General features: G+C 40.7%; 1 protein-coding gene across 7 annotated transcripts in view; it reads left to right on the top strand.

The window, feature by feature from the left end:
* Positions 1-26628, top strand: part of B3GLCT (beta 3-glucosyltransferase) — a 76678-nt gene that overhangs the window by 42846 nt on the left and 7204 nt on the right. For all 7 annotated transcript variants that reach the window (XM_081909377.1, XM_081909382.1, XM_081909381.1 and 4 more), the window contains 6 exons: positions 1752-1883; positions 5319-5388; positions 12778-12891; positions 13879-13978; positions 19948-20067; positions 21771-21915. In XM_081909377.1, coding sequence (XP_081765503.1) covers positions 1752-1883; positions 5319-5388; positions 12778-12891; positions 13879-13978; positions 19948-20067; positions 21771-21915 — 681 coding nt within the window. The remainder of the gene's footprint in view (positions 1-1751; positions 1884-5318; positions 5389-12777; positions 12892-13878; positions 13979-19947; positions 20068-21770; positions 21916-26628) is intronic.

Raw genomic sequence — 26628 nt, 5'->3', positions numbered from 1 at the left:
CCCCTACCCAGTATGAATCATAAGATGTCCTATTCCCATTGCTTTCTAACTTTTAACAAGCCATGAGCGTCATGAGTTCTTTGCTCGTTACTGTTAAAGACTGGAAATTATCTAGGTCTTAGGACGTCTGTGGGACAAAAGCACTTGATATAAAAATTACAAAGCAGTCAGCTCAGTCCTTAAAATTTTCCACAGGTGCAAAAGGAGATTGCACACCTATTTATCTTATGAAGTTCTCTCTGTGTTACATTGCCACATTGTGAAGTAGTATCACGAAAGCACACTAATGCAGTAGTTAAAATACACATAGTTTTAAAATGTGTCTCTTACAAATGTCTTTTTCTATTTGATTGATTTCCCACAAATTCACGGACTTATTATTGTTCAAATGTTAGAAGTAGCTGCAGGGAAGAATGCGTGTCTGCACAGCTGTGAACATTTGCCAACCTTCCCAGACATCTGTTCTTGTCAGTCTTAACTAAACTTATTTTCAGTTTGTGTTTTCCTCTTCTCAAGCTGGGAATAAACAATAGTCACTGAACATATGTGATGTCTCATGAGATGGCAGATACATTGGTTAGATGTAGGGATCTGTGAAAAGATTAGTGATGCAGGTGAATTTGCAGTTGGTGGAGTTTGAATTAGAAACTCCCCCAATTTGAAAAGCCTCGCTCTGCTTTGAGCTGAGCTTGTCACCTGTAAATGAAGGTCCAGTTCAAAATTGAATTTGCTCCTGCCCCAGCACTAGCCATTAGGGTTGGGTGCTATATCGTCCAAAACGGGTTTGAAGTCCATATTGTGATAACTGGTTTCATAATTTTTTGACCTGGCAATATATCATGAATAATTGTGTACCTGTTATGCAAAAATCACAATGTGGGAAAAGCCATGAAGCAAGATATTGCCCATCCCTACTAACCATCCCTCCATCTCTAAACCAAAATTTGTACTCGTCTCTGAGAAGAGAACTGTTAGGGCCCTCTCTGGAGCAGAGTTTGAGAGTTGTTGGGGGAGAATGGAGAAAGGCAAAGCCTCACTGCAGAAATAGAACTTTACTAACAGAGTGTTGCATACAGCACTCTGTCTCTAGCAAGCCCTCTACAAGTGCCTGTTAGCCCTTATTAGATGCATAGGAAGGCTCCCAGCACAGCACAGTCTGCACTGAATAGCAGCACCTCTCCAGTGTTATTTATCAAAATTTATTTGAAAATAAATAAATATATCTCATAAAATATAACAAGGCAGCTTACAACATATAAAATGCAATAAAATCAGCCTATAGATATCTATAAAACATAATTAAAAACATCAGCAGATGCTGGAAATCTTTCCTAGTTCTTCCTGGAGATGTCAGGTATTAAACCCGAGGCCATCTGCATGCAAAGCTTGTGCTCTAACACTGAGCTATAGCCCATATTCTTCTTAAATAGACTTTTTTTTGCTTGGGATAGGAATGGAGGCACGATGAACAAATCTAGGGTGATTGAAAGGAGAGGTTGACATGATATATCTGTGGTTTTATTGGGAGGAGAGTTAGTAGTTTATCAGTAGTATACTACTGTACACCTGCACACATATTCACATAAGCTCTGGTTTAAAACTTCAAAACTCTTTTACACCACGAGATAATATATCTTAGTGTAGTTCTCCCACCTTTTTTCTAACTTATAATACTGAAAACCATTTGCATTGAAATTTAATAGAATGAATATATTTCAGCATTAATTATACTTTTTTGTGTATTTTGAAAGATTGCACTTTATATCTGGGAGAAAGGCAGTGGAGCACATCTCACCCCAGTGCCTGAGTTCTGTACAGAAGACTTTGACTCTCCTAATGCTGCTCACTGTGCCACTACATTTGCTAATTTCCTCCCACTTTGTGTAAGTATTTTCAGACTGTCTTTTTCCTGTGAAAAGACATAAAGAGAGCCTATTCTAATCCTCCTTTAACTGTTCTAATTAATTCTTTAAAATTTCTCAAGGTTGAGGACTTTGCAAGATACTTTAGATGCAAGTAGTACAAACAGAAGTTTGTTCTTCTATTCCTCTTTGTCTTTCTGGTTATGTTACCATTACTCAGACTTGGCCTGTTGTGGTTCACATTTTGTTAAATTGGTATGATCTTGGCTTGGGCTGGAAGTTTGCAAAAATAACTCTATTTTCTTTTTGCCATCCCTGGCAGTGTTGTGATCTTGTTTATGTAACGAACATTGCTACTTACAGCACAGCTACTGTTATTGATCTATTTGCACACCCCTATGGGTATTACAATTTGCCTGTCTAGGCATTTTAATTAATTCTTTTATTTTGAGTCCTATCCTACCTTTCTGCCAAAGCATCCAAAGCAGCTACAATTTTAAAACGAAAACAAATGTGTTATGTAAACGAAGAGTCACAAAGTCCTCTCAGGCCAACTGGGAGCTGTTGGTGCAAGAGTTTACTTCCCTTGGCTCCCACACTTCTGCCTTTTCCGAGAGCACCCAGTATGTTTCCGAGCACAATTCAAAGTGTTGGTGCTGACCTTTAAAGCCCTAAACGGCCTCGGTCCAGTATACCTGAAGGAGCGTCTCCACCCCCATCATTCTGCCCAGACGCTGAGGTCCAGCGCCGAGGGCCTTCTGGCAGTTCCCTCATTGCGAGAAGCGAAGCTACAGGGAACCAGGCAGAGGGCCTTCTCGGTAGTGGCGCCCGCCCTGTGGAACGCCCTTCCAGCAGATGTCAAAGCGATAAACAACTACCTGACATTCAGAAGACATCTTAAGGCAGCCCTGTTCAGGGAAGTTTTTAACGTGTGATATTTTACTGTATTTTTGGTTTTTATGGAAGCCGCCCAGAGTGGCTGGGGAGGCCCAGCCAGATGGGCGGGGTATAAATAAATTATTATTATTATTATTATTATTATTATTATTATTATTATTATTATTATCTCTCTTAAGGACCGCTAGGGAAGGAGCTGCCCCAACAATATAATATGGTATTGAGGTTGGGTGGCCATCTGTCATGGATGCTTTAGATGAAATAGCAGAGGGTTGGACTAGATGGCCCTTTGGATCCCTTCTGAGTCTATGAATATATATGTTTTTGAAAGAAGAAGCCCAAAGAAAGTGGGGTGGTGAGAGGGGCAGAGAGTTAGATGAATTTCAATATAACAACAAAACAGTAAAAATCACATATTTTATAAAATAGTTTATGACAATATTAGTTGCTTGGATGGGGATGGGGTCAGAATTCCATATACAAACTCCAGAAGTCATGAAGCCTCTTTCTAAAAAACTATACTAGCACTATATGTCTATTCTGCTCCTTATTTCTTCGTAGTGGAGAGAAAAAAATTAAAAACTGTATAATTTTGTATTTGAGTGGGGCACATATGGGTACATGAACAACAAATATGGCTGGCTGCCCTGGTACATCTAGTGTGAGTGGAGAGGGGAAATGAAAATGTGTGTGCATACTGTATGTGGAGTCACAGGCAGAGTGAGATTTTTCAAAACAGGTGAAACATCTTAGCCCAGAAGATATACGAAGCTAAAAGGGTGGGTATTTTGGACTGTTGAGAAGAGCTGGAGAAGATGGCTGGAAGCAGCAAACAGAAGGAGAAAGGGAAAGAAAGCTGGCTTCTGTAAAGGATTAACTATTTTGGCCCATGATTTTCTGTTTTGCTGTTATTTAATACTGAACTGTTCACTGTTTGTTGTTAAGGATTGCAAGAATGCAGTGTATGAGAAACTCTTTGAACAGTGGAAAGGGCTAAGTATTTATTATTTATTCACTGGCTGGCTTAAATTTCTTTCCCCTTCACTATTTATTGATTTATTTCCCACAAGCCTTTCAACCTCTGTGCCCTCAATTTCATTGTTCTCTAAGCAAGTCCATAGTCCTTTGGAAAATAGTTTGGTATGTGTGTGTTATTAACTCATAATGAAAGTCCATCCATTTTATTAAGCTCTAAAGAGAAAATGAAGACCAGTTCCATTTTTTTATTATTGTCTTGATTTAAGGAAGGCAAATGCCAATTATTATTTCCTGTTCATTCTTTACCTACTGTGAGGCTGTTTTATTAAAGACTGTAAATGTGTGATGTCCTATGTTCATAGGACTGTGTGAAAGTGAGCTAACAAGTGGACCATTAACAAACATTTTGCAGAATGGCATTCTGCAGCATTTGTCAGACAGCTATGTGTTCCTCCACAATGCTGCATTTTCCATTCCTCCCCCCTTGTATTATTTTTTTTATTTCCCCCCAGCATTCTCTAGCCGCTGAACACACTGCCCTCAATGAGCTGCTTTGGAAGTGCCTCCCCCTCATTTAGGTTCCTTGCCTCCAAATATTTTTGAACTTCTGCAAACCATAGGGTTTCCCTGGGCTTACCGATACTGTTCCCTTATTTATGCATGCATAGTGCCATTGGCCATGTGAGCCCCAGCACTCACCTCTCAAGATAAGAAATAGAGGAAATGATTGTGACAATTTCCAGAGCGGTAGCCATCTTAGTCTGTCACAGCAAAACCAACGAAGTGCCTTCTGGCACTTTCTATCTGTTAGGTGCCACACAAACTCCTGGTTTTGGGATTAATAGTGTGAGTGTGTGTGTGTGTCACTGAGGTCAAAGTGATGTTAGGCCACATCCTTAGTAAGAACCTGACAACCAGCTTCTATCAATTGCTGCTGTGGACCTAGACCCCATAGAAGTACCACTAGAATTGTGCTGCTAGTTTCCTATGACCATTAAAAAGCCCTCTTGCCATGTGCCAAGCATCTGCTGGAACTGGGGACATCCAGTTAGTAAGGATGTTAGCTGATCAAAGGAAAAGGGCTAAGCCCCCACTAAGTTTCTTAAAATCCCTTGGGCTTGCCTTAAAGTAGCTGTTTTGACTCCACCAGTCATATGAATGATGGGATGATCCAGCCAAAGAAAAGTATGTCAAAATCACACCGATTTCCATGGGAAAGTTAATCACATGCTTATATCCCTCCTATTGAACTAGTGGGACTTTTCAATACCACCATGCATACCTTTGGGCTGTATTATGCCTTCAACCTTCGCACCCCTACAGTGAAATATTTCCTTTTGTTCATTTGCTTTCTTTATGTGCTGCAACCGACTTCAGTCAGAATTTCAATTAGAATTTTAGTGGATAATGCTGCTAGGCAACATTGATAATTTTGAATTTTGAAAGTATAACTTTTTATGTTGCCTTAAAATGCTTTTTAATGTAGATTTTAGAGCTATATCTTGGGGGTCTCTTTACAACAGCTTGTTCATTCAATATAAACCTGAATGTTGAAAAATGTAGTTGACATTTTATTTTTAGGGAGATCCTGTGAAGAAAACAGATATCTTTGTTGCTGTAAAAACATGCAGGAAATTCCATGGAGACAGAAGTAAGTTCCATATTTAAGGATATCTTTATATAATTTCTGCAACTAGTTTAAGCTAAATAAAATTTTGAATGCAGTATGGCCCCTTTTTGGTTTTGAATATTCATTTGTTGAAATTTTAATGTTGGAAATAACTTGTGGAGAGATTATGTGAAGTAGAGGGAAGTAAGTAAGAATATCATTTCCACTGAAAGTAATTAGTCAGTGAAGTTTTCAAAACTATGTTGTAAATCACATATGCCAGAATTATTGGTCTGGCTTCTAAAATGTGTTCCCATTGCTTTTCATGACCTATTTAGAATGTTTTATCTAGGCAACAATGAGGAAATGTTCACTTTTTAAGAATTTAGCATGTTGAAGACATTTGGTCTTTGAAACTACCTTCAGATTGCTACCAGGAACTAACTGAATATAATGGGGAAAGCCTTTTTATTTCCTAGGCTTATTTTGAGGCTATTGGTATGAAAGTTGCAAAGCCTTCTTCAAACTTAAAAATCGGTTGGTTGCTCGAGAGCAATCAGGCAATATGCTTCAATAGCCTGTTTTAAAGGTTTCTTATTGATGATAAAAACCATTAGAATGCAAAGGGCCTCTATTCCGTGTCTTGCTCATTCACTGGCAGAATCTGAGAGTGGGCGGTCCTTAAACCTTCCCCAGCAGAGTAGTTTTTTGATGCCCAGTCTGCACCTCCCCCTCTTTGCACGGAAGCCTACTGCACAAGGAAGGTGTGGGTAACGGAAGACCTCTCTCCTCCCTGCTTTGCTCAGGCAGGGTGTCCTGGCACTGCCTCACCTCCTCCGAGCCCTGAAGCTCCTCTCCACTAGAGGCGTGGCTGCCTTCCTCCGCTGAGGAAGTGCTGCTTCCCACGATCTTTGGGGGCTCTCTGTAATCCATATGGCTTTTCCCCTCTCGCCCCTGCGCCAATGGCAGTTCCCTGACAGTATGGTAACTTTAAAAGCAGCTACTAAGACTGGACAGAAGTTTTACATTTTATGTCTTCCATAAAAAACCCCAAAGAATATTTACATCTGTGGTTCCATTCAGGTTCCTTGTAAATGTAAGACAGAGCAAAACCAAGTTGGTGACTATATCCCCAGAGTATTTCAAAGGCATATATATGTATCTGAATACACACCAGGGAAGCTTATTCTAAGCTGCAGCCTTTCCTAAGAAGTCGGTTTCTTTTTCCCTGGCCCACAAAAAGTACTCTGTGCCTCTTGGGTATGATTTGACAGTAAATCCTGGGATAAAATTTGTCTTGCTGTATTTATTCATTGCCTTCCAAACTGAAAGGGGGGGTGTTCATATTTGGGTTAGCGTTTGAGGCTTGGTTCTAAACATTGTATTCAATTCAATTCAGTGATCTTGAATGTGATAATTGGTCACATTGATACTGAAAGATATTGGATGTCATAAAGCCAGGCCACCTGCCTTGGTCTCTCCTAGTCAGAAAATGAGAACCTTGATTAATATATACTCTAGTTGTCAGAATATTCTTTTCCCTTTACCCATTAGTCAGTGGGATATTCCATAAAGTATATTTTATTGCAGTGGGGAGTAGAGAATTTGTGACAAAAGCTGGAAGATATATTGGTTAAAACTGGGCGAAGCGTGACATGGAGTGAATGCATGGACTAAAAAGCCTTTAAATGTGTTGTCTGGTGGATGGTCGTGCTTCTTTGAAATTCAATATTCCTTATTTGTGAATAGAGAGAGCCACAACCTTGAGCTATTCAACATTCAATAAGATGGTGGGAAGGCATTATCTTTTCATCCATTAGCTATTTTTATATCTTCTTAGCCACCTGTAGGGGATAGAGTTGCCTGAAAAGCAGGGGGGAAGTACATTTCAGACATTCTGCATCAATCTGTATGTGAAAGTGATGATGGATTATATCTACGTAATAGAGATGTTTCATTTTTGAGATGCATTGAACATGTGACACAAAGAAAACCATAGGGGACCAGCATACCTAAAAAACAAACCTTGGAAAATTCACCGTATTTTTTTCCCCTAATATACATTTGTACTTTATTGTCATCCTTCAAAAAAAAAGGTAATAACAGGATTTCCCTAACAATTTCAGGGCAAAATATTTACTAGTGACATTGTATTACTAGTTGAATGATTTTTTCTTTCACAATTACTGATGTACATAAGTTAATGTTGTTGGCCTCTGTCTGCCTTGAGAGGCAATGGACTGCGCCTGTGGGGTTGAAGTCAAACTGCTGGAGGATCACAGCCTGCTGTGGCTGCAGAGACTGGTAACTCGTAACTGCTGCCTCCTGTATTGTTGCTGTGTTAGCTGCACTGAAGTGCATATGGAGGTCCTGGGCTGCTCAGGCAACCAATCCCCCCCCTGCCCCCAGTCTCACCAATGTAATCCAAAGGAAAACAGAGCAATACATTTGGTACCTGCTTGGCCGCAGGAGTTTTCGGAAGGAGGTGTAAAGTCTCCAACCAACTATTCTAGAAAGTCCAGATTCGTGTAGGGTGTATTCCTAGGCCTTTTCTTCTATATGTTAGGATTCTTGCTCCGTGTTTGCAGTCATGGGATTGTTGTCTATCACATGATGGTGCATGTTTTCATTCCACGTAGTGGGAAGTGACGGAGACAGGATGTTTGTGTTACTGTGTTCCGTGAAGTGGGACTATTGGCCTTTGTTCTTTTTCTCTTTGCTGTCTGATGAGAAAGAGGAAGGAGCTAAGTCAGAATGCTCCGAGTGTATTATATTTAAATAAACGTAGATTAGCCAAAATGCTGTGCTACTGAGTTCTGTTACGCAAACTGCGAATACTCTGCTGATCCCTAAGTGTGCTGATGCTTCTTGGTATCAGTCGCTGTGATGTTCAGGCTGAAGAAAGCTTTAGAAGCTCCCGAATGATCGACCAGGAGGGAGAGAACATGCCAGTCAGCCATGCGTCTCTACCAGGGTCCTACACAAGAGTAGGATGATCCTAACAGTATTCATATATAGAAGTGTGCTATAGAACCAAGCTGTATAAACATTAAAGATTTCACTTTAGCAAGTGTTGGGATTGAAGAACAGCTTTGGACCAGATGGCATTTCTTATTGATGGCAGCTGCATAAATTTTCCCTTCATCACATTTGTCATGTATTTCATGCATCCTTTGGATGTCAAACAGTGACTAGTTTGGTAGGGTGTAAGGCAAACTAATCCAGCTGTGTCCCATTTTAAGGGAAATCAGCCTTTGGTGTTTTTCTCTGCCCTCAGTGATATTCTTACTTACATCCCTCTTCTTCATATAATCTCACCACAAGTTATTTCCAACATTAACATTTCAACAAACGAATATTCAAAACCCAAAAAGGGGCTGGCTATAGAGATGACGATAGATCTTCAGAAATCAAATTTTGAAGTTATGTTGGCTCACAGAAGTTGTTCTGTGCACTCACTGATTTAGCTGCATGCAGCCCTTGGTAGTTTGGCCATGAATCCGTAGCCTGAATGTTTTTCACTGTGGTAGCTGGTACACTTTCCTGAGCAATGAATTACATGCACTCCCACATGTTTACCTTAGAATCTGGGACATGGCCCTGCTTCTGGATGAGTCACATGACCCATGTGAGATGAAGGAGCCTCAAAATGTGTGTTTTGGGCAAGACATGTAGGGTCGCAACCTCATGCAATATAACAGCCCTTTGTGTTTTGGGGCTCTGTGATCATGTATTTTTGGGAGCCGTGCTTAGAACATGGTGCCCTAAACCATAAAGATGAAGAATCCCACAATGGCCTAGTTCACACATCATAGTAAACAATAGTGAATGATTTGCCGTAAATGTTCCAAGCGAGGAGGTTCTGCTCCTCCCTGTTTGTGCTGGGGAGAAACCAACCACAATCCGTAGCTTACTCTGTTTTGTCCAAACCAGGAACTGTGATTTGCTTCACTCCTAACAAATCACAATCTATAGCCAAGGGTTGTTCTTGACTTGCAGGTCGCAGTTTGTAGAGGTGCCAGCTTCTCAGCTTGACTGAGGGGGCCCAATGCAACATCCTGATGTCATGTGACATCCTAAGGAGCCAGGGGGCGAAGCCAAATGCCTTCTGAACATTGAAGGGGTATGGCCCCCTCAAACAAACACATTGGGGCCCTCTCGAAGGGCTTCATTCCCTAGGAGCTGGTGCCTATGGTACTTTGTTAGAAGTGAAACAAATAGTAATCCCTTGTTTGATGTTGCCGGGGATAATTTGCTTCCTCCCAGCACAAGCCAAAAGACATGGGGCAAAGCAAAACTGGAGCAATTAACTAATGCACAGCAAGCCATGCTTTATATTTTACCATGGCATGCAAACAAGGCCACTAAACCCAGAATAAAACAGCAGTCCAGGGTAATAAAGGCAAGCCATAAAAGGTCATAGAAGCTGGGGTTTGTTTGTTTTTTGGTGGGGTTTTTTAAAGACAGATGACCTGGCAGCTAAATGATAATAGCACAAAATGATAAATTATAATGTGTGTACAAGGCAAACAGAACCAGTGTGGTTACAATCACTGGAGTAGGACTGGGAAGGCCCAATTTCAAGTGGTGATCCAGTCATGAATGTCACAGAGTGACTTTGGGCCAACTATTTCTCAGCCTGACCTATCTCAGACAGCAAATGTGAAGATAAATTTGGGGGTGGATTAAAACCATGTACTCTCTTGGGAGGAAAGGGTGGGATATAAATATAAATAAATGAACAAACATTCCCAAGTTGCAGGTTCCAGAACCTTGCAGTGGGGAATTAAATTTCACAACATCCACACAACATTCCAGTTTGAATGTAAAGATCCATTCCTAGATGAAATTATACGAAAGCAGAAATAAATGAATACAGTCCTGAAAGTACTTGTATAAAATGTGTACTCAAGATGGATGATCTTCTAGAAGAAAAGTCTAAAAATTGTCCTTGCTAAATAGCTTTTGTTGCCTGGTCTGCATGCAAGCAAATTTCCTGCTATCGAATTTGCTATGTTACCAAGCGGTATGCAAAATACATAGTCAACAAAAGCATAAAATCTAGCCAAAATCTGTAAATATAATTAAAACTAATAGTGCAGTTTAATCTAGCTGTAATAAATTACGAAAACAACTTAAAAAAATTACAGTACTACTATTTCATTAAAATACCATTGCAATCTTAAAACATCCCTAAACTTTATACATTTGTAACTCCTAGTTGGTTAAACATATTAGTGGTTATTATTTAAACAAAATAAGAGACAGCAACAAATCTGTTTACTTAAGGTTCTGCTTCGTGCTCATGTGTAAAACTGAATCTACTGTAGAAAAACCACCATTATGCTTTGGTACCTAGTCTTTGGCTCATTTGAGGCATTGCACCAAACAGTGGTTTCCACTAACCAATGTATTTAGAACTCAAGCAAAGTTTGAGCTTCCAAATATACAGGTAAATTTAAAGGTGCTTGATTGCTTCTGTTTTCTGTGGGGGTTTTTTAAAACTCAAGTCTTTGAGTGTAGTAGCTCCAAGTTTGCTGAGAGAAGGCAACAGTTGCAACTGTGGTTTGGCTATTAATACCAAAAAAAAATAAAAAAAAATTGTAGCACAAACCAGGGTTTTCAGAATTACTTTTTGAGTTTGATTTTCTGGCCAGAGTTTACTTTTCTGGCTAATTGCAAACCATCTGTAGTCAAATCAGACATCATTCTAAACCATGGCTCAGTTTCTTTAATCATTGCCCATATTAATTCAGACAATCCTAAGCAATGTGATTGGGGAAAGTGGAAGGTTTTGTAATATTTTCAGAATTTTATTTTATTTAATTTATACCAGTTTATATACTGCCCTCTTATGCGGTGCAACAATATAAGAACATAACTCAAGAAGGTTAAGTGTTCAACTAATTTTGTGGCTTATTTTAATGAAGCATTGTTTAATAACCTTTTTGAATGCTTACCAATAATAAAAACTTTAAAGTTTAACTTTTGCATACAATTTGTCTTTTTGATGCAAGAAAATGAGCATCCTACAACTGGAGTGTTCATGTTCTTGTGATTTAAAAAAAATATGATGCTGATTAAAACAAGACAAAAAATAAACTGCTATGTTACAGCTAGCCAGAATGATAAAGGTAAGTTGAAAACGAAGCTATAGATTCACAGTCTTTCACTATCATGTAACACCTTGAAGACTGAGGAAAATACTTGAACTTTCCTCATAGTTTCCAGTGTTACCCAGTGGAGGGTAATCTTTCTCAGGAAAGTGAAAAATTAATGGATGCTAGCTTTCAAGAGCTCCTTTTGAAAAAGGAGCTCTTCTGGTAAGCCATTTTTCCTTTTTTAGCTGCTCAAAATTATATCCATGCAGCATGCCGGTTGGGCATTTATTTCTATGAAAATACAGGGTTTGGGTTTTTCTGCTGTATGTTTTGACACACCCTTGAATTTTGGTAGATGTATTGAATGATCAAGACTGAATGTGCCAGGAGTCTCCTTCCTTTTTTGTGAGGGAGAAATCGTTTGCGCCTGCTTAGGATTTTACATGGTACATACAGTGTATTTCATTGCTCAAGGAAAAACAGAATCTCTCCTCACCTCCAAGAAAAGCCTTGGTGAGTGGGCGGGAGACTGTGAGACATACTTATCCAACAGAAGGTGCTACACAGACATAGTGGTTCCTAGGACAAGGGGGCAAAGCAGGAAAAAAAGCTCAGCCCTGGTTGGTAACAAATCTGTCTCCAGTATGTTGGCAGGGAGGAGGGTAGGGCCATTCCCATCATCTGAGCTTAAAACTAGACATATGGCTGGCTGCTGACAAAGCAGCCCATCTCTCTCTCCCTGCTTATCCTCTGATGGTCACTAGTAATGCAAAATGCATTACAGATTTCTTTGCCCACAGGTGTCAACCAGTGAAAGGGAACCTTGTGACACCATCACGTCATGAGATGCATTTGGTATTCCTAGGTGTTTGGGGTAGCAGAAATGGGGATGCTGCTTTCAGTAGCAGCCACATGTGCCGTAACATCTAATTTTGGCCTAACAGGGCTGCCTCCAGGTACCATATTACTTAATAACCTGGTTCAGATATACAAGTCTCAGCATATTAAGCCCAGATATGAATCTTGTGCCTGCATGAGCCATCATTATGCCATCCTTTCCCCCCTCTCTTCTGAGATTGAAGGCTTTTTGGATTACTTAACCATAATTTCCTGTTATGTCTCTTTCACCACATCTGAACAGTTTAGTTAGCTTCAGATCCTTCCCCCCACCCCCCAAAAAACTGGTAACCATAGTGCACTGAGAAGGGAGGAGAGAAGATGGGTGAATATCAGTTGTTGGTAAGCTGAGAAACATCCTAACGTCCAATTTCAGTTTGGACTGTAAGCACTGTTTTGCCAGCGTGTCAGTATGCTTGTTTTCCCTCCCCAGTACCTATTGTAAAGCAGACCTGGGAAAAAGAGGCCGCTCTTATTGAATACTACAGTGATTATGCAGAAAGTTCAATACCCACTGTTGATTTAGGAGTGCCAAATACTGATAGAGGTAAGTCTTAACACGATGTGATATTATTTTGCATGAGTTATACAGTGTTTTCATAACAGAATTTGCACAAGATGATGAGCTGCCTAATTTATTTCCCATGAGGTGGCCTGTGAGTCTGCCAGTGAGATAAGGAGGCACAAAGACAAGACTCTTTTCGTGGGGCTGATTACAGTACGATTCAGCTGGAGGCAGCACCAGCAAGTGCTCTACCAGTTTGGGAGTGCAGAGGGGGAAATTCCTCCTACTTTTGCTGCTGCTGCATACATTCATCATGAATCAGTGCAGTGTGAAAATAGCAGCCCTCTATTCTGTTCATCTGCCAGCCTTTGTGAAATCAGCATTCAGGACACCAGTTTCCTCCTTCTTCCCATACCTGTTTGCATGATTGCAAATTCTCCCTTCTGACTGAACAAGACTAAGGAGAAAGGTGGAAGGAGGCAGGTGCTTGGAAGAAAGTAGGAGAGAAATCAGCTTATAGGTATAAAGAGGCTGAGGGAGGAAGAAGCCAAGGACCAAGGAAAAAAAAATTGGAAAGGATTGAGGAAAGAAAGGGAGACCTAAGAACCACCGTGATTTGAGCCTAGTTTTAGATGCCCGTTTGAAATTACTGGATATCAAAAGTGAGCAAGAATGGTCAGCTTTGCATATACAACTACTCCATGGCATAGAGTCCTCCTGTGCCCACTCCCTGTATGCCTCAAGCCCTCCATGCCCACTGTTGAAGGGGCATGGTAAGGTGCAGCAGGCAAGGTCCAACCCAATATGTAAGAGTTTGACAGGCTGGGGTGCCTCCAAATTATGTCATACTTTTTATTGCAGGAAATCCATATATTTATATATCTGAATGATGGGGATAAAGGTGCAACCCAGCCCTAATCTGAACACATGACAAAGATTATTTTGAAGAGTGTTGAGAATGATTTTTATAATCATCACACTATATGTCTAATTATTGAATCCCTTTACTTTTTTGTGTTTCGAGTCTAGGTCATTGTGGGAAGACTTTTGCCATTTTGGAAAGGTTTCTAAAGCACAGCCCTGCTGCAACACCTTGGTTAGTCATTGTGGATGATGACACTTTAATAAGGTATGCATTTCAGAATTAGATGAAGCTAAACCGTACGTTGCTTTACAAGTCAACTTGTTCAAAAGTCACTATTGCAGAGCTAACAGGCAGTGTGCAGTTTCCAAGTGAAACAAAAAGCATGAACGTTTATGAGTCAATGCAATATTTTCCTGCCGTACAGGAAATCCAAGCAACGTAACAGTAAATTAAAAACATCTCTCAAATGGTAGATTAAAAATACAATTGGATACATGAAATGCTCATTGTGGCAGAAAATTGGATTCATGTCTTGCAGGATGGTAAATTGGCAACATTTTTCCATTGCTGGGATTTGTTACTCCAAATGAACTAGAAGTTATGACTGGGAGACAACAGCAGCAGTACAGGAAAATACCATATGTTTTAATTCCTGGTGTATTTTGAGTAAAACTCTTGTTCAAGTTGAACAGTTTTCTGAATTCTTTCGGTGTCCACAGCCAAAAAACATCTTTGTGTCTCTGAAGATCAGATAGCTGACCTGTTCAAAACTACTTTGCAAAAGGGTAACTTTGGCATAACATAGTGAATGGCAAGTTGTGCAAGGAGAAGCCTCCATCTTCTGCTCCCTCTGCTCTGCCTCCCAGGCCTTTCTGGAAGATATGGGGATGTTCCTGAACAAGTTGGGGGGGGGGACCTTTTCCACCCTTGCAACTTTGGATCCAACTTGCAACTGTCTGTTCCCCACATAGTTGCTGTTTCTTCTCCTTACATATTTTTGAAGCTTTTTTTATCCTGGGTGATCAGATTCTGTTACACTGAAATATTGAAATAAATAAAATAGTACTATCCTCAAAGGTCAGGATTATAATATTAAAAATTGAGTCCAAGTTAAAAGATGAGAAGAAGAGGAAGAAGAGGAGGAGGAGGAGTTTGGATTTGATATCCCGCCTTTCACTTCCCTTCAGGAGTCTCAAAGCGGCTAACAATCTCCTTTCCCTTCCTCCCCCACAACAAACACTCTGTGAGGTGAGTGGGGCTGAGAGACTTCAAAGAAGTGTGACTGGCCCAAGGTCACCCAGCAGCTGCATGTGGAGGAGCGGAGACGCGAACCCGGTTCACCAGATTACGAGTCCACCACTCTTAACCACTACACCACACTGGCTTAAAGCTAACAATGTACGACTGACAGTTGAATTTTCTCGTTAATTTAAGGGAAAGTATACCATTTACTGATTGCATGAGAGCAAAAAAACCACAAATGGGTATACAGAAATAACCAATAGTGAGAAATAGAAACTCTGACATATGTTTAAAACTGAACAATTTTTTTTCATATTTGCTGAACTGAAGATTCAGTGTTGCAGGCAATAATTTTATCTTTTGCAAAGGAAGCACTGGCCTAGAAATGACAAATTGTAGCACGAAAAGGTATGCCTAATAGGCTGGTTTCTGTAAGACTCTCCGATGCCTGCTAATTTAATCCACTTCCAATACAAGCTATTTTTATATAATCTACCACAATGTGTTATAGAAATGTCAACATATTATCCTATGTCTTTTCTGTACAAACCTCTAAAAAGTCATGCTCATTCTTACTGAGAAAAGATCACATCATCTTGCCTCTTTGATTTGTTTTATTTTCTTTGAATAGCTCTATCTCTTTGCACTTAGAGGCTATTAGAAAAGAGTACTTCTTTCTTATCCTTGGAAATGGCATAGTAAGTAGAGCATATGCTACACTTTAGCTGGCAACAGCCACAATTGGCGAAGTTGTCACTGTCATGTTGTGAATTTGGAGGGCTAGCAGTAGGAGTGTTGAGCTTCTTGGAATTCTTTTCTAGCATTAGTCTAACGTGGGTCTCAGAAAACAACAATTCATTGATGTCTTGATGGATTAGTTGATGACAAAGTCTGATGAACTATCAGAAGCATCACTTTAAAACATAATTCCGTAAATGCTTGGGATGCATAGTTTTCTACCCACTGTGACAGCAATGTCAGTAGGAAATCAGTCACACAACAGATAAAGTAAAGGTAAAGGGACCCCTGACCATTAGGTCCAGTCGTGGCTGACTCTGGGGTTGCTGCGCTCATCTCGCTTTATTGGCCAAGGGAGCCGGCATACAGCTTCCGGGTCATGTGGCCAGCATGACTAAGCCTCTTCTGGTGAACCAGAGCAGCGCACGGAAACACCGTTTACCTTCCCGCCAGAGTGGTACCTATTTATCTACTTGCACTTTGACGTGCTTTCTAACTGCTAGGTTGGCAGGAGCTGGGACCGAGCAACAGGAGCTCACCCTATTGCAGGGATTTGAACCACCGACCTTCTGATCAGGAAGTCCTAGGCTCTGTGGTTTAACCCACAGCGCCACCCGCGTCGCACCACACAACAGATACTTACATATAAATAAACGGCAGTTGAAGAAAAAAGGGGTCAGACCCATGCTGGCTGAAATGTTGGACTTCTCATTCAGTCTTGACCCTTCTATCCCCCCAGAACAGATATTTTGTTGTTGTTGTTGTTACAAATATATCAATCATAATAAATCCAACAAATATAAAAGCATAATAAAGCATCAAACATTAAAAAATTCCCTATTCGGGGCTGCCTTCAGATGTCTTCTAAAAGTTGTATAGTTATTTATCACCTTGACATCAGATGGGAGGGCGTTCCACAGGGTGGGTGCCACTACCAAGAAGGCCCTCTGCCTGGCTCCCTGTAACTTCACTTATCACAGTGAGGGAACCGCCAGAAGCCCTTGGAGCTGGACCTCAGTTTCCGGTCTGAACCATAGGGGTGGAGATGCTCCTTCAGGCATATGGGGCAGAGGCTGTTTAGGGCTTTAAATGTGAGCACCAACACTTTGAATTGTGCTCAGAAACATACTGGGAGCCAATATAGGTCCTTTAGGACTGGTGTTATGTGGCCTGGCGGCTGCTCCCAGTCACCAGTCTAGCTACTACATTGTGGATTGGTTGTAGTTTCCAAGTCACCTTCAAATGTAGCCCCTTGTAGAGCGCATTGCATTAATCCAAGCAGGAGAGCAAAGTATGCATGACTTTGGTGAGACAGTGTACACGCAGGTAAGATTTCAGCCTGCATACCAGATGGTAACCAGCACTCCTGGACACAGAATTAACCTGTACCTCCATGGACAGCTGTGAGTCCAAAATGACCCCCAGCCTGCATACCTGGTCCTTTAGGGGCACAGTTACCCCATTCAGGACTAGGGAATCCTCCACACCTGCCCACCCCTTGTTCCCCAGAAACAATACTTCTGTCTTGTCAGGATTCAATATATATCTGTTAGCTGCCATCTATCCTCCAACTGCATCCAGACACTCACACAGGGCATTCACCGCCCACACTGGTTCCAATTTAAATGATTTAAATCTGGATTGGGAAGCACCCCAACTCTAATAAATCATGAGTAGATGCTTTTGGCCTCTCCTTTTTTTTTGCAATTTTTCAGTCTGTGTTGTACATCTAATTTGAGCCTCTGTTCCAGTTACTTTTAAGTAATCTCCAGGCTCCCTGTTGATCCTCCTAATGGCATGCTGTAGCTTTTCCTCAACTTTTCTTTTTCCTTTTATGTATCTAAGCTAGACAGTGGTTGACAAATTGGTTCCAAATAAATATACCCTGTTGATTAATATTTGCTGTTTGAATGCTAAATACTTTTATAGACCACCCTTGAATGCAAATGTAATAAAATGTAACTAGCTGTCCTCTAAATATCCTTGAAACTAGCTATCCTTCCACTGTAGTCTCCCAGAAAACTGTTCTGTGTAACTCAAAAGTCTTGATATTTATTTTGGCACATGCATACACATCTCTTGTAAAAGAGAAAAGTACTGTGGTTTTGAGGGGGAAATATTGTTTCACTATGAATCATTTGCATAATAAACATTTTCCCAAGTACTGTATGGAAAATATCCTACTGATGCCTGTTTGATGAAATATGGAAATAGCAAAAGCTATAAAATATATCAAATAAGAAGAGGTCCTCTGTAAGTGGAAGCATAACTATTTTTAATTTGTATTTTATCATATATTACAGTCATGGAAATTCTTACAGCATGTAATGAGGCTACCTGTGGAGCAAAATCTAAGCCATTCATAAACCATTTCTTGAGGGGGAAACTAGCTTAAAATAAAGACATTCTAGAGTCAGAGAATTCCAACTCTAGAGTTGGAAGGGACCCTGAGGGTCATCTAGTCCAACCCCTTGCATGGCAGGAGTCTCATATAAAGCATCTATGACAGATGACCATTCAACCTTTGCTTAAAAACCTCAAATGAAGAAGACCCCACCACCTTCCAAAGGAGCCTTTTCCACTGTTCAACAGCTATTATTATCAGAAAGTTCTTCTGGTATTTAGTCTGAATCTCCTTTCTTGTAGCTTGAATCCATTGGTTCAGGTCCTACCCTTCAGAGCTAGAGAAAAGCTTGCTCCATCTGCCCTGTGACAACCTTTTAGATATATGAAGGTGGCTATCGTATCTCCTCTTAGTCTCCTCTTTTCCAGGGTGTACATACCCAACTCCCTCAACTGTTGTGCTTGGTTTTCAGACTTTTATCATCTCAGTCACCCTTCTCTACACACATTCCTGATTGTCAATATCCTTCTTAAATTGTGGAGTCCAGAACTGGACACAGTACTCCAGGTGTAGTCTGACCAAGGCAGAAAAGAGCAGTACTATTACTTCTCTTGGTCTGGGCACTATACTTCTCTTGATACAGCCTAGAATGCCATTAGCTTTTTCTGCTGCTGTTAAGCTTGTGGTCTACTATGAGACCCCTGGATCCTTTTCACATGGACTACTGGCAAACCAGGTGTCGCTCTCCCCCATCTTATATTTGTACAGCTGGCTGTTCCTGCCTTACATTTCTCCCTATTGAAATTTATTTTGTTAGTTTGGACCCAGTTCTCCAATCTGCTAAGGTCACGTTGAATCCCAAGTCTGTCTTCTGCGACATTAGTTACCCTTCTTGGTTTGGCGTCATCTGCAAATTTGATGAACATCCCCTCAATTCCTTCATCCAAGTCATTTATAAAGACATTGGAAGAACAGAACCCTGCAGCACCCCACCTTTTCTGAAATTTGCTTTCCTTGTAACATTTTTATGTTCCCCCATTCAGTTGACTAAAAGAGCTTATACTGTAGCACATGTTCTCAGTGCCTTTAGTGATACCAAAGTCATTTGCATGTTTGAATAATTTACCTTAAAACACATGTTCATAGACAATAGATTTCAATATGATGGACTATTTCTCAGCCTAGCTTGGGGCCCCAACATGATACAAGTTTTGATGATCTGGTACAATGTACCTTTCACTAATGCAGTATATTTAGGAAGGTCTCAGAGCTGGTTCAACAGCTGTATGGGGGAGTGTTAGCTGAGTCTGGCACTAGTATTCCAGTTGCTGTGGAAGCACCATCTGGAAGCTCCCTAATTTTCCAGCACAACAGCTCATAGGATTTGGATGGTGAGATCTAGTTATACATTTTGAAACAAGAAATACCTCTTTCATAATGTGAAATACAATAGTTCTCTGAACCTGCTTAATTTTGTTTGAGGTTGCTCTGAAATATAAATGCATTAAAATGATATACACTGACATGAAAGATTTTTTTATGAAGATCTATTTGTCTTTTGAACTCCGAAATCATTCCTGCTTGCCATCCTTAGGGAATAGTCTGGGGAAAACTATGGCTATTTATTATGAAGTAAAGACACTGTGTGTCAGACAAACTTAAATATTCCTTTTAAAGTAATATTTCATTAAATATACAGATCTGACTTTGAAGCAAAGCCAAGAGGATTTTTTATATTATTATTGGGGGGCGGGGCAGAGAAACAACTTCTTAAAATAATCAGAAGACATTCGTTTTAGTCTTCAATGTCAACAATTAATCTGCACGTTTTGTTTAGGCTGACAGCTTAAGAGCTTTGGAACTGCTTAAAGGAATTAAGTGTATTTGAATATGCTGCTTCATCTTTTAGCATTTCTAGGCTCCAGAAATTTCTCAGCTGCTACAACCCAACCGAGCCAGTGATTATTGGAGAACGCTATGGCTATGGATTGGGGTCAGGAGGCTATAGTTATATCACTGGTGGAGGAGGGTAAGTTGTTTAATTTAATCAGAAATGGGACTTATTTATTTATTTTACAAAAACATTTCTGTACCACTGTATCATAAAAAATATATCACAGTCACTTACAACAACATAAAACCAAGCTATAAAATCATAGAAAGTTAAAGCAAGTTAGAAGCAAAAAGCAATGAAAAACAAACGCTGATAGACCACTGTGGGTGATGTACTCTTAATTGCCTGCGTGGGCCTGGCAGAAGAGAAAAGTTTTTGGCAGGCATTTCACTACCTTTGCTTTTTAATGTTTTATAAATGATTAAGGGTGAGCGATGAGGTAGCCAAGCTTGTTGATGAGACCACATTGTTCAATGTGATTAAAAGAAAAAAGGAGTTGTGATGAGCTCCCAAAGGATCCCTCGCAACTGGACAAATGGGTAGTAAAATGGTAAATGCAATTCAGTGTGTGCAAATGTAAAGTGATGTGCATTAGGGCAAAATAAAATGATCATTTCACAGTGAATGGGAGCAGTGAATAAGTTCCATGCACAGGAGAGGCAGGTAAAATCATGTACTGAGGTGACTGCCGCACCTGTTCACTCAAGACTGCTGATGCAACGCTGCATTCTTCTGCTGGGAAAGAAAGTTCTTTGCATCTGCAGCCCTCTCTCGTCTCAGGCAAGGTGTTTCAGGGTGCTTTGTTTCCAACAAGAGGAGGCATCCGCAGTGGAATACCCAGCCAAATGACTGCAGCATAGCAGCATTAGAGTCTCGGCTATGCTCAGGAGGCATGTACATTAACAACTTTCTACACATTCACAGTGCGTTGAGCCTCTTTTTGATGCACAGTTGTCTTGGCTGTCACCCTGCTAAGAAAACTCAGTTGAGGGAGAAATGCTGTTCTTATCATCTTCTGAAATAACTTACAGCGTCAAAAGGAGTGACTATAAGACTCCAATAATCTTAAAGCACATGGTTAGTGGCTTGGGTAAATATTTTCACAAGCAACTGGATACCCTTCTTAACTTTTTCAGGTTGTGATGTGCCTAGCTTTTCAGTACTGAAATAGGCATATGACCAAGCATTCTGTTTGGTATTGACATTACTTTTAAGCACAGTGAGATAGAAATAAGTTTCTAATATCAAAGGAGCCACTGACTGTAATATATAGTTACAACTGATACCATGAGCTGGTTCAAGTGTAATGCTAAGCCAAACCATAGTTTAGGGTTAATGTGAGGTTTCGGAAAGAGCAGATTGCAGTGGTTTCTATCCTCCCTTGCTTCTGCTGCTGCTGCACTGCTGTGTACTAAACCATGAAATGTAAACTCAAGTTGTCTGGAGAAAGACAAACCATTAGCCCAGATTTGGATGATGTCCTAAACCAAACCATTGCTTAGCTCGTAGCAGCAACATGACCAGAGGAGGAACAAAGCAGGTGAGATCTCTATGGGATCACACACACTCACCTGTTAACTAAAAACCATGGTTTAACTTACCATTTCATGTGAACCAGCTCTATATCACTAGTGATATTCACCATATAAAGGAGTGTCCACAACCAATCTTCATTCATTCCTATGAGTATCATGACCCAAGTGTTAATTTTACCAAACACCTTTGTGCTAGTAGACGATTTGTATTTGGTGCTGTCATTTTGTAATTGCCGTAATCATTTGCGCCTTTTTGCAGTGATATAACAGTTAAAACTTTTCTTGTTAACTTTGTCATTTAAGGATGGTTTTCAGTAGAGCAGCAATCCAAAGATTATTTGCTAGTAAATGCCGGTGTTACAGCAATGATGCCCCTGATGATATGGTGATTGGAATGTGTTTCAGTGGTTTAGGAATTCCAGTAACACACAGCCCTCTCTTCCATCAGGTGAGTATAATTTTTTATTTTTTTATTACTCATAGGTCCCAGGGCAGATAGCATCATTAAAGCATAATATTAAAAATGGTTTATGGTAATAAAAATAAGATGGGTTCTAAAAACATAAACCTCAAGTTTATGTAAAGAGAAGTTTGTAATTTGGGGGCAAGATCCAACATCACACCAACTGATGTGGCAGAACTTCCCCTTGCTCTCTGGACTCCTGCAACCCACCCACCCCCTGCCCATCTCCTCTGGAGCTGATGGAGGGTGGAAGCCCCATTCCCATAAGCAGAAGTTTGTTGTGCAAGCCAGCTGACACTTAGATTTCACCCTTAAACTGCTTCTGTAACAGAAGCACAATTTCGGGGGGGGGGGGAGAGAATATTTATTAGATTCTGAAATGGGAAATAATATTAGTAAAATCTTGCTGCACCTACATAGTGTCTCCTCTTGTCAGTGAACCTGGGATACACGGAAAATTGCAAACTGAAAAGGGTGTGCTGACCCTCTGGAAGTGGTATAAATAAATGATAAAGGCTTCAGTCTTACGCACACATACCCAGTGAAAAAATGGAACTTTTGAGTATTGTGTTATAAGGAGTAGAAACTCAAAAACGAACAAACAAAACCTGCTTGATATTTTTTTTATGCTAGAGAACAGATTTAAAACCTTTCAGAATAACAGGGGAGGAAGGAAATGTTAGCTGAACAGGCCATTAATATTGCAGTGCTTAAAAGTTTACCACATTTCTAAAAATAGGTATATCACCACATCTTAGTTGGTTCTTACTTTGTTCTGGCAGAATATATATATATATATAATAGTGTCTTGCCTTAGTCACTTTATAACTTATAATTAAAAACCTATCAAAGAATTGTAGAGTTGGAAAGGTTCCTGAGGGTCATCTAGTCCAACCCCCTGCCAAGGAAGGAGAGTCTGCCAACTTGCGAAGGAGTCTGTTCCACTGTCAGCAGCTCTTATACCAGAGAGTTCTCTCACAGCTGTTCTCTTGTTTCATAGAATGCTAATATCATGATCAAGGTGTCTCCCCTGCTGGGTAGGGAGTGCCCCAAAATCCAACTATTCTGGACAACAGCCACACAAAAAATATGTAAAATAACTAAGCAAGTATTAGACATCACCCCAGAATTGGCCCTACTAAACATCTTCCAAGGCAACAATGCCCATTTACACCACCAAGAACTCATAAACCACCTACTTTCAGCAGCCAGAAATACCATAACCAGACACTGGAGAGACCTGTCAGGAGTAAGCATGGACCAATGGTACCAAATAGAATGGGAAACAGCCCTACTGGAAAAATTAACCAATAAACTGAAACTGACACGGGGACAAACAGAAGAAGACGCCTTTACCCCGGTATGGCTCCCCTTTATCACATTCACAGCCCAACAAGACAATGACAATAATCCACCAACAGCATACAAATCAATACGGCTAACCTGATCCAAAACACCCACCCACCCCACTCACACACGAAAACAAAGATCACCACAGCGAACCACAAACAAACAACCACAGCCTAGGCCAACCCCAACCTCTCTCACCACCAAAGGAACACAAGTGAACAGCACAAGCAACGCTGACACCAAACCCTACATACATTAAGCATAATAGAAACATCGCCACCCGACCCCACCCCCACCCATCTTCCCTCCCTCCACCCCCTTTTTTTCTCTCCCCCTAATGTCTCAAAAAATGAAACGGATTTGTAAAAACGTTACATGGAAAAAATACAAGAGACATTACACTTACTTCTGTAAAACAAGAAAATCTAAAAAAAAAAAAAGAATGCTACTATCATAACACCCCACAGCTTTTATATTTAGTCCTTATGGTTAATGAGTATGAATTTGTTAACGATGAATTTGTACTACGGTTTAGCTTTTTAGGCAAGGTTTGTTTTGTTTTGTTTCTGCTACGTCTAGCTATGTATTTAGTTTTCTCACACAAAACATGCTTTATTGCTTTGTCAGACCTATTCATTTCCCAAAAGGCAATGCATGTTTCTATCTGTATTTTAATACAATATGTAAATACTTGTTTTGAGTACATATATCTATGAAAACAGTAACAAGTGTGACCAGGTAAAGTTGAAAGGTGATTTAAATAACAAAGTATGTTTCAGTGTTGGATTAATTTCATAGGCTGATGCAGACTTTCTAACTTCCAATAGAGCATGTGCATAAGCCTTCTACTTCCTTGTTCACATTAAACAACCATCTTCCTTCTGAAGGATGGCTATAGCCTCTATTTAACAGACTGTTAGAAGGACCAAGGACAATTTCATTTGAGATTTGTATGTCCTTCTGGAAGATGTGGATTACAGGGAATTAAGATACATCCTCAGATCTCAGATGAGGTCAGCATATAGTTTATCTAATGGATTTTTTTCTTTGAACATGGAATCAACAGTTTAAGATAGGAAACTCAAGTCATGATTGGTCCTTTGTTCTGGGGCATTCGTCGCCATTATCCCCACTGACTAGTTAATACAGTAATGAGGTAGGCAGAAACTGACATACAGTGGTACCTCGGGTTAAGTACTTAATTCGTTCCGGAGGTCCATACTTAACCTGAAACTGTTCTTAACATGAAGCACCACTTTAGCTAATGGGGCCTCCTGCTGCTGCCGCGCCGCTGGAGCACGATTTCTGTTCTCATCCTGAAGCAAAGTTCTTAACCTGAAGCACTATTTCTGGGTTAGCAGAGTCTGTAACCTGAAGCATATGTAACCTGAAGCGTATGTAACCCGAGGCACTACTGTACTAGGTGATTTATTCCAGCCAGAGGAATTCTGTCTCCCTCTAGCCCAGAAGTCATCCAGTTTTTCTCAACTAAATTGCAGTTTAGCCTCCGTTTCCAGAGGGGGAGCTGAAAGAGGTATCTCTTGCAGCAAAACAACAACATGTATTGTGACATCTTAAAAACACTGAATTGGCTTAGCGTATCATCCAAGTGGTTTGTCTTGCTCCAGGCAAGTTTTACAAGTCATGACTTTGTTTTCAGCAGTGCACAAGCAGCAGCAGCAGCCAGACCAGCAGAGAAACAAAGCAGTTGTGATCTCCTCTCTGGGACCTTGCATACTTGTCTGTTCACTCTAAATTATACTTTGGCTTAGCATTTTGTGCGAACCAGCTCTATCACTAGTGATATTAACTATGTGAGGGACTGTCCACAACTAGTCTTTTTCAAATTTCTGCTAGCATTGTGATACATGTTTCACCCAGTCACATGTTTCACCCAGTGCAGTGTTATCTACTCTGACGGGCAACAGATTTCTAGGGCCCCAAGCAGAGATCTTTCACATCCCCTTCCTCTTATCTGGTTCTCATATATATATATATATATATATATTTGCTTTCGTAGATTTTCACGGGTACAGGAATGCAGGTTTTGGTGTCCTCGGGTGTCTTCCCGTGTAAAAGTTGGGGTGTCTAGGCGACGTTTCGACGAGGTCTCACTCGTCATCTTCAGGCTGGTGCTTTCGGCTTCTTGTTACTGGAACAGAGCAGGATCTCAGTGTTTGAGTTCCTATAAATACTGTTGAGGGGGTGTGGTGTATAGCCTCCAATGTTCTGGGCAGAGAGGAAGTTCCCAGGCTAGTGTGCCTTTTCTTCTTTTGTTCCTTAATTACTTGAGGGATATCTTGAGTGATTTCTTGAGTGATATCCTGAGTACCACTTAGGTGGGTCATTAGGTGTGGATTAGTTGCTAAAGTCTTTGTGTCTTGACCTCTTGAACTTTGTGAAGAGTTTTTCTGAGAAGATGGCTGTACTGCACTTAGTTGTGCTCTGGCTTGGCTTCGTGTATAGGGGCGAGCTGTGGTTTTGTGGCCTGTGTCAGCCAGATCTGTGTAGGGATTGCAGGGGGGTGCAGCATCCGGAGGTGCCACCATGGTTTGGCTACTGGATGGTGTCTGTAATTTATCTGTGGAGAGGGTCTGGGTTTGGGTCTGGTGTGGTTGATTGGTGATAGCGTTCTGTGTGCCTCTGGATCTGGTGTCAGTTTTTGTGGGGAGGGCTAATTTCCAGATGTCTGGCAAGCGGGATGTGTCGTCACGCTTGTTCATGTTGTGAGGGTGTTTCTCTATCTCGATGGCTTCCATGATTATTCTCTTGTGGTGATGTTCCATGTTAAAGAGCAATTTGGAATCTGCAAAATTAATTTCGTGTCCTGTTTCTTTCATGTGTTGGAAAAGAGACGACACATCCCGCTTGCCAGACATCTGGAAATTAGCCCTCCCCACAAAAACTGACACCAGATCCAGAGGCACACAGAACGCTATCACCAATCAACCACACCAGACCCAAACCCAGACCCTCTCCACAGATAAATTACAGACACCATCCAGTAGCCAAACCATGGTGGCACCTCCGGATGCTGCACCCCCCTGCAATCCCTACACAGATCTGGCTGACACAGGCCACAAAACCACAGCTCGCCCCTATACACGAAGCCAAGCCAGAGCACAACTAAGTGCAGTACAGCCATCTTCTCAGAAAAACTCTTCACAAAGTTCAAGAGGTCAAGACACAAAGACTTTAGCAACTAATCCACACCTAATGACCCACCTAAGTGGTACTCAGGATATCACTCAAGAAATCACTCAAGATATCCCTCAAGTAATTAAGGAACAAAAGAAGAAAAGGCACACTAGCCTGGGAACTTCCTCTCTGCCCAGAACATTGGAGGCT

This window comes from Podarcis melisellensis (genome assembly GCF_964234715.1).
Source record: "Podarcis melisellensis genome assembly, chromosome: 4".
Classification (NCBI taxonomy): Eukaryota; Metazoa; Chordata; class Lepidosauria; order Squamata; family Lacertidae; genus Podarcis; species Podarcis melisellensis.
This window is presented reverse-complemented; position numbering and strand designations above follow the sequence as displayed.